At 54.3% G+C, this 8,455-nt stretch overlaps 1 protein-coding gene across 1 annotated transcript; it reads left to right on the forward strand.

The window, feature by feature from the left end:
* Positions 1 to 5,383: 5,383 nt before the first annotated feature.
* LOC112874538 (putative clathrin assembly protein At2g25430) lies at positions 5,384 to 8,455 on the forward strand. The gene is made up of 2 exons (XM_025937910.1): positions 5,384 to 5,835; positions 6,219 to 8,455. Exon 2 carries the CDS (start codon positions 6,311 to 6,313, stop codon positions 8,234 to 8,236), a length of 1,926 nt encoding a protein of 641 aa, XP_025793695.1. The 5' UTR covers positions 5,384 to 5,835; positions 6,219 to 6,310; the 3' UTR covers positions 8,237 to 8,455.

Below are 8,455 nucleotides of genomic sequence, written 5' to 3' on the forward strand. Positions count from 1 at the left end.
CAAACACAGCCCTATGTGTCCGCGGTGCGCGCCGGGCCGGCCGTCCCTGTGGCGGCGTGGCCGCAGGCGCCAGTGGTGACGCACGGCTGGGCCAGTTGCCGAGCCAGAGGCAAGCACACGGCAGGAGCGGCGATCTCGATGCGTCCTCGGCGGCGGCTGTTGCTGTAGGTAGCGCTGGACGGTGGAAGCCGGGTACTCCGCGACTTGCCTTTACTGCCGCACGGTACGACTATGACGGCCTGACCTCCATGTCTTTCTCAAGAATAGTTCTGTCTTCGTTTCTTTGCGACGAAGCATAGTTCGCTTCCTTGTCAGGGCTCAGGAGCACTGTGCTTGTTTCCACTGTTTGAGCAGCCGCTGGTGTCTGCAGCACACGAGCATCACATTGGATCGGCCCGGTCCTCACGCATAGCTGAACAGAGAAGTGAACCCAATTTGCTCGAGATAATAAAACCAAGTGTCCTAATCCCAAGCTGGTACCGGCCGTAACGTGAGTGTCAGGCTGTGGTACTCTTGTCTGGTGAAACGGGCTTTTCCGGCCGGGGGTAGCCGGGTAGCTCGCGGGTACCGTTCGCCGTGGCATGTACTGATATTGAGTGCGCGAGCACGGCGCGGTGGTAGGCGGGGCTTCTATGTACGTTCTCGGAAGGTGGATGAGCCCCATATCTATAAGGTCCAGCAACGATAGAAACAGTGTAAGGATTTAAATTAGAAATCTAAATTCAATAATTTAAAAAATTAAATTCAATATTTTATGAAAAATCGATCAACATTTAAAAATAGTAGATTTAATAATTTTTACCAACTATTTCAACATCTTAAGAGCATAGATTCAATATTTATTAAAATCTAGATCAATATTTTTTTCTAATTCGATTGCCATATCTTCTTCTCCAGCAGCGGCGTAAGGAAGAAGTCATGGCACGCAGGGCCGGCAGGGCAGCGGTGGAGCAGGGCCGTGCAGGAGCGGCGGCACGCAGGCCGGCGGCTGAACGTGGGGTGGCGGCGCAAATGGGGGAGGGTAGAAAGTAGAGAGAGAAGTTGTCTTAGGGTTTGGATGGAGAAAATTCAACAAACCTAAATTTTCACACGAATCTTAAATATCGGAAGGTGTGGAAGAAGAAAAATCTTACACAAGATGTATAGGATTCCCGCGGTACAGGCAGCAGTAGTACACCTGCCCCGTTGGGCCAATGTGATGCAGCGTGTGTGAAAGCGAAGGACGAGCCAGGGGCCCAGGCAGAGCCCAGTTTTGCATGGTCAGGGCGGCCCGTGAGGCGAGCTCTGGACTGCGGTCCAATTGGAATTTTTAACAATGCGGAGTGGGCCGTCTCTTTGACCGCTGCTATTGTAAGTAATTTGGAACACTGCAGTTTATCCTCTCAAAATAAAACTAAAACAGATGATACACTGAAGCAGTACAATTTTGATTTATTTTAAGGTGCTGCACGAGACCTGTATAATCTCAGTTATCGACCTACCCATTGTTACGACAGCAAAAGGTCCAATTAAGTTACCAAAACATAAGCATGAACCATGTATGGGCACAGTGTAATATTTTCGTTCTGGAACAGGGGGTGAGACTGCGCGTCATCCGTACTGCACCACCAGCTTCTAATCCAAAAGTAGAGACGGTGCTTCCTAGTTTACTGCCACTGGTTGCAAACTGCATGGTCACTGACTCATTGTCGTTCGGTTTACAGGAGCCGGCCAGCTCCTGGCTGCTAGGTCATGGAAGCCCCCCCTTCGACAGGGAGGCGACAGCCGACAGGCCCGATTCTTTAACCCAACTCGAGCAAGAGCAATGGAGGAAAGTGTCCACCTGACGTATGCGGGTCACATGGCACACCTGGCTGCAGTAGGTTGCAGACTCTCAGCAGCACGACGTTGAGCGCGTTTAATACTGTTAACCGCAGATCGTTATCTATATTTAGCTGCAAAGGCTTAACCAGGGCGCAGCACATCTCCGCATCATTGGTCACTGTCACCCGCTCCGTCTATGCATCTCTCGTCCATGTCGTAGTTGGATCCAGCCAACCATCACGCCCGGCCTTCTCTTCCCAGCCACTTCTTTAATTTTATCACGGCTTTAGAAGTTGATGGCCACGGGGGCTGCGGCGGCAGGCTGTTTTTCTATGCCGAAATGCATGCATGCTGGGCACACGTCACGGCTTCGATTAAGCTAATACGCACACCGTCTGCGTCCATGATGAGGCCAAACATTCCGAGTATAAGCAACGCAAAAGCTTTGGGTTGGGACGGATTGACAGTGCAGAAGACGGTTAGGTTAGGCCACGCCGCCACGGCTGTCTAGTCTAGTCTAGTCTATGATTGAGGAGTGTCGCTTTCCTGGCATCGTGTAAAGCGTTTTCCACACTAGACGGTGGACACGGGACGGTGACATTTTTTTTTTCTCACTGCGGGTGAAAGTGGAGGCCAATTGACTCGCGCGGACAAGTTCTGCCACTTCTCGAGCGCAAGTGTATTGTGACGCTTTTCGTGGAGGTGGGACAGATCGCGTCGTGGTCAGCTCGCCAAGGTTAATAAATGGAATTTCCAAGTGCAGATAGCTGGCGTGTCGCGGTCGGTTCATGCACGCTTCGTCCATACCGATCCCGTGTTCTACACGTGTCGAGTGGAGCTTGCATATATGCTTTTTGTTAAAAGAGAAAACTGCAGATAATGCTGCTTTTTTTTAAAAAAAAGTGAGGGCAGTACAGTACCCTCGTGAGCCCACAGAAGGATAATACTACTCTCCGAATCTCTTGTCAGCTGTCACAGCTCACGGCCAAGGATAGCGGTTTGGATAACTCGTCGCTAGATTTTTGCTGTTCCGGTAAAAATTAGGGTGCGTTTGGCTCAGCTATGAGATGTGGAAAAGCTGCTGTGGAAAAGCTGAACGCTGTTTGGTTCAACCTGCTGTGAAACTGTGAATTGATGTAAAAAATCTGTAATACCCCTGAGATCCTGACATGTTGTTTATACGTAAAATGCCAGGCAAGCTCCAGCGGCAAAAATAGATGCAGAAGAGAGAAGAGGGAGCAAGAACGGGATGGAGAAAAAAGAACAACCGGTACGCGGTCTTTACCGATGGCAGGCAGGTAAATTGTTGCAAGTTCGCTCGCCCCCAACGCTGGAAAAGCAGGTACCATGTCGCTGCAAGATTTGCACGTCGGAACGCTGCTGCGTTTGAAAAAGCAGCGATGGCGTGGCGGTCCTTTGGTTCGGCTTCTGCGTTGAAAACGCAAACGCAGGGTGGAAATGCCAAACCAAACGCAGTCTTAGTATGTTTCGCTTCAATTTCACATGGAAGAAAGTCTCGTGAACTTTTTTTTAGTGGCACGGAATGGGCTTGTACTCTTGCACACACCGAGGGAACAGCAATCAGTAATACGCACTTGTAAAGAAAAAGGAGAACGTTTTTTTTCAGAATACATGGTTTACTACTTTGCGAAGCCACCTGAGGTATCTTTCCGGCGATGATAAAGCTACTAAGAGCGTAGCAATGTGGACATTTTGCTTACTGGCTAAGGGATGCCATTCCTCTCGGCCACGAACACGATTGATTCATGGCCCAAGGACCCCTCCACTCCACTACTCCATTGCTTCCCCTCGGCCACGCACTAGCTTCAGGGGCCGATCAAGAACACGATGCCTCGCCTCGCCTTTTTCGTCGAGCGCCCCCTGTCCGTCGCTACGCAAAGGCGCAGCCCTTTATTTATAGAAGAATCAAAGAAGGGAGGTCTCTCTCCATACTGATACTCATCAGAAAGGCCGGAACAATCGAGAGAACTCTGGCATGGAATGGACACCGGCCGGCTCCTGCAGATCGGACAGACTCTAACGGTCTGGTCTGGTGGTGTCGACGACGAGGAGTACGGATGAACAGCTCATACAGCTCGTGGAGTCGTGGTGGTACGCTCCCCAAAACAGCCTGTGCGTCATGAAGACGCCAACCGAGCCGGGGAGGGACGACAGGATAGGACAGAATCCTTTGGCTCGCCGCCGACCGCCGACGGGTAGATAGATTTCTCTGTCGGACCCTCGGCGGCCGGCGCGCACGACGACGGCACGGGAGCAGAAGGCTTCCAGGAAGGCGGCTCGGTTGGAGGCGTCCAATGCGGCCTGGTCTGGCTGTTGCCATCCGGACGCCAGGCAAAATGCACGAACCGCTGCCGTCGACGGAAAATGACCGGTCGAACAAGCGATACATAACAGTGTTTCTTCCCCCATGATAGTAGCATGCTACCCGGACAACGTAGCGGACAGATAAATAATAAATTAAAAGAATGCAGACTGCTGTTAAAAATTAGAAGATCCTGCATGCACTGTATTCCGTGAAGGTGAGAGGTAAGCACAATGATCGCGCCCTGTTGGGTTGCTGCTTCATTTAACTCCATTTGGAGTAGGATATTAGCTTGACAGGATTTGCTTTCATTGCACCTCTAAATCGGAAATTACAATCATTTCATGAAAGAGAAAGGCTTCATCTACGGCATACTAAATTAAAGGAGCCCATTCGTGGCTTTGTTCTTTCCTTTGCTAAAACATAGACAACCATCCTCACGGCCAAATAAGACAAATGCCAAATTTTAGCAAAGTTTGGTGAGCGGATCTGGTCGACAACCAACGTCGTCATTCCCATTTTTATCGTCCAACCGGTTGCTTAGTCACCGGCAGAGATACTCAACAGCACCGCACCCACGGCGACCTACCCACCCCATGTACATAGTATAAAGCTCGCTAGCTCGCTCCGTGGCAAATTTTCAATGGATCACATATTCACATGACACACACAAAAGGCGTGTAGCTAAACTGCCAGAGCAAGTGCCGTGAGCACACAAGTGAGAACAAACCTTCACTGGAACATATCGTCCATGGAGTTAACCATACCGGCAACCACTGATCTCTCAACGCAGTATAAGCACGGGCGCACGATCCCAAGTTTCCAGTTCTGAGCTACGGGCACGGAACGAAAGCGACCGGTGTGGACTTCCGAAGCGTGCCGGAAAGTGTCCGGCCCAGCCACGCAGCCCGCAGCCGGTGTCAGCGGCCCGGCGACCCTCCGGCGTCACGCTGCCCCGCTGTCCGGAGGGGCGCGAGAATCCTCCTGGCCTCGCGCCGTCGACACGGGGTCTTTTGCCGGTTGCCACGGATCCGCGGGGCGGGCGTACGCGCCTGGCGGCGGCGCCTCGCTGGCTCGCGCCGTGGCCGTAGCGCCCAGCAGTGATCCATCTCAAATCTCAATGCCGAGCCGAGTCAACCCACCATCATTCCACCGTGCCGCCCAAACCCACGAGCTTTTTCTTCCTCTCCCTTGTTCCCGTCGTCGGCGCGAGAAAAACTGGCGCGGGGTACGGTACGGTGCCGGGCCACAGGGGTAGGCGCCGGCGTCGGTGCGCGCCCGAAGAGGGAAGGAAGCCACGCGAAGCGTGCTCCGGCGCGCCGAAAAAAACATAATAAAATCTGGAAACAGCAAGGCACCAACGCCCCCCCGAGCGGAGCACACACAAAAGCGCCCCACCACCGCGCACCATTTCCTTTCCATCCCCTGCTCCGCCCGCGCCCCCTCTTTGCCTGAGTCGCTCGCCTCCTCGCCGTGGACCGCGTCCTCCTCCTCGTCCTCCCCTTCCGCCTCCGCAGCAGCCGAGAGCGCGGTCAACTCTCCAGCCGGCGGAGCGAGAGCGGGACCGGAGCGGGGGAGGAGAGGCGGGAGGGTCCCCGGATCTGAGCTGAGCCGCGCTCCCCGTGCGCCCGCCGCCGGCCACCGCCCGCCCGCCCGCCCAGATCTCGAGCCCCCGCAGATCTGCTGCTGCTGCGCCTCGTGTAAGTAAGGTAAGTCGCTTGCTCGAATCGTGCCTGCTAGATCCGTGCGTGCTTATCGCGAGCAGGGGATAAGCTCGTCTGTTCGGTTGCAAGCTTCGCGGCCGGTTTTGCTGGACCGCTGCTCTAGGTGATGATAAGCATCGACTAGCATCTACTAGCCTCCCTCCCTATATTTGGTAGTAGATTCGGAAAATGGAAACGAAATATCTCCTCCCGGCTCACCGGATCTCGAACTCCGCCGATTCCTTGATTCGTTTCCAAATGGAACCCCCTGCGAAATCGCAGGGATCTGCGCGTGATAAAGCGCTCTACCGATTGATTGCTCCCTTCCTCTTAGTGAAAACAGGGGTGACAAGGTTTCTATGAACTCATACCTTGCTTGTTGTGTTCAGATCTAAAGCGAACAAGAGGGGTTCTCCAGCTTCGGTTGGTGGTGGTTGGCCGGTGACGAGGAGGCGGCGGCGGCGGCAGGGAGGCGGCGAAGATGTCGTCGAGCACGATCCGGAAGGCGCTGGGGGCGGTCAAGGACCAGACCAGCATCAGCCTCGCCAAGGTCACCAGCAACATAGCCCCGGAGCTTGACGTGCTCATCGTCAAGGCCACCAGCCACGACGACGAGCCCGCGGAGGAGCGCCACATCCGCGAGATTCTCCACCTCACCTCCGGATCCCGCGCCCACGTCGCCGCCGCCGTGGCGGCCTGCTCACGCAGGCTCTCCCGCACCCGCGACTACGTGGTGGCGCTCAAATCGCTCATGCTCGTGCACCGCCTCCTGGTCGATGGCGACCCTTCCTTCCACCGCGAGCTCCTCCACGCCACCAGGCGCGGCACCCGCCTGCTGAACCTCTCCGACTTCCGCGATGAGGCGCACTCTGGGTCATGGGATCACTCTGCCTTTGTGCGCACCTATGCGCTCTACCTCGACCAGCGCCTCGAGTTCTTCCTCCATGAGCGCAAGCAGGGATCAAATGCTGGCAGCAGTGCTAATGGTCCATCGCCCCGTGACCGTTGGGGTTCGCCTGACCCCTACGGCCGCCGCTCGCCCTCCTACTCGTCACCTCCTGGGTATGGCGGATATGATGATTACCGTGAGAGGAATGGTAGCAACAATGATGACAAGAGGCCTCCAACTCCGGTGAGGGACATGAAGCCGGAGCGGGTACTTGCTCGCATGCACCACCTGCAGCAGCTGCTTGACAGGTTCCTTGCTTGCCGCCCCACTGGTGGGGCGAAGCACAGCAGGATGGTGCTGGTTGCATTGTACCAGATTGTGAGAGAAAGCTTCCAGCTCTACGCTGATATCTGTGAGGTGCTGGCAGTGCTGCTGGACAGGTTCTTTGACATGGAATATGCTGAGTGCGTGAAGGCTTTTGAGGCATATGCTAGTGCTGCGAAGCAGATTGATGAGCTCTGTGCATTCTATGCATGGTGTAAAGATACTGGAGTCGCAAGGTCATCGGAGTACCCAGAGGTGCAGCGTGTCACCGATAAGCTGCTGGAGACACTGGAAGAATTTATGAGGGACCGTGCGAAGCGACCCAAGAGCCCACCACGGGAGCCGGAGCCTGAGCCTGTCAAGGAAGAACCTGAACCGGATATGAATGACATCAAGGCGCTTCCAGCACCTGAGGATTTTAAGGAGCCTGAACCTGAGAAGGTTGAGGAAGAGGTGAAGCCAGAGCCACCCCCGCAGCCACAGGGTGACTTGGTGGATCTCAGAGAAGATACTGTAAGTGCGGATGAACAAGGTAACAGGCTTGCTCTGGCTCTCTTCCAGGGGCCACCTGCTGCTGGTGGAAGCAATGGTTCATGGGAGGCTTTCCCTTCAAATGGTGGCAATGAGGTGACTTCGGCATGGCAGAATCCTGCAGCTGAACCTGGGAAGGCTGATTGGGAACTTGCCCTTGTGGAGACAGCAAGCAACTTGTCGAAGCAGAAGCCTGCAATGTCAGGTGGTATGGACCCACTGCTGCTAAATGGTATGTATGACCAGGGCACTGTGCGCCAGCATGTCAGTGCACAGGTGACCACCGGGAGTGCCAGCAGTGTTGCCCTGCCCGCTCCTGGTCAGAAAACTCAGGTCCTGGCTCTGCCTGCACCGGATGGTTCGATGCAGACTGTTGGTGGTGACCCCTTCGCGGCATCCCTCACCATCCCACCGCCATCCTACGTGCAGATGGCGGACTTAGAAAAGAAGCAGCAGTTCTTGACGCAGGAGCAGATGATGTGGCAGCAGTACCAGAGGGATGGTATGCAAGGGCAATCGAGCTTGAACAAGCTTGACCGGGCATACAACAACGGTTTGCCCCCCAACCCGGCCATGCCCTACGGGATGCCCATGCCATACAACACAAACCCCATGCCAATGGCTTACACCGGGAACCCTGGGTATTACTACCCCACTTACTGAGGAAGCCTATTCTTTGTTCATCCTTACAGTTGCTGTGAATTTTTGTTCTGTATTGTGATCTTACTCCCAGCCTTGGGGTTGCGTCCAGCATCAGCTGTTGTTCCTCTGTATCTGGATCAAACCTTTTGGTCTCATATATGTAATGTAATTTTATTTGTTTGGAACCAAATGCAGCATCCGAGGGTGGCTATAGTCGATTACATAATCTCAGTTGATCTT

Source organism: Panicum hallii, chromosome 9 (assembly GCF_002211085.1).
Source record: "Panicum hallii strain FIL2 chromosome 9, PHallii_v3.1, whole genome shotgun sequence".
Lineage (NCBI taxonomy): Eukaryota > Viridiplantae > Streptophyta > Magnoliopsida > Poales > Poaceae > Panicum > Panicum hallii.

What these genes read in the sequence shown, in the direction of transcription:
- LOC112874538 (XM_025937910.1), top strand. Translation starts at nt 6,311, where the DNA reads ATGTCGTCGAGCACGATCCGGAAGGCGCTGGGGGCGGTCAAGGACCAG.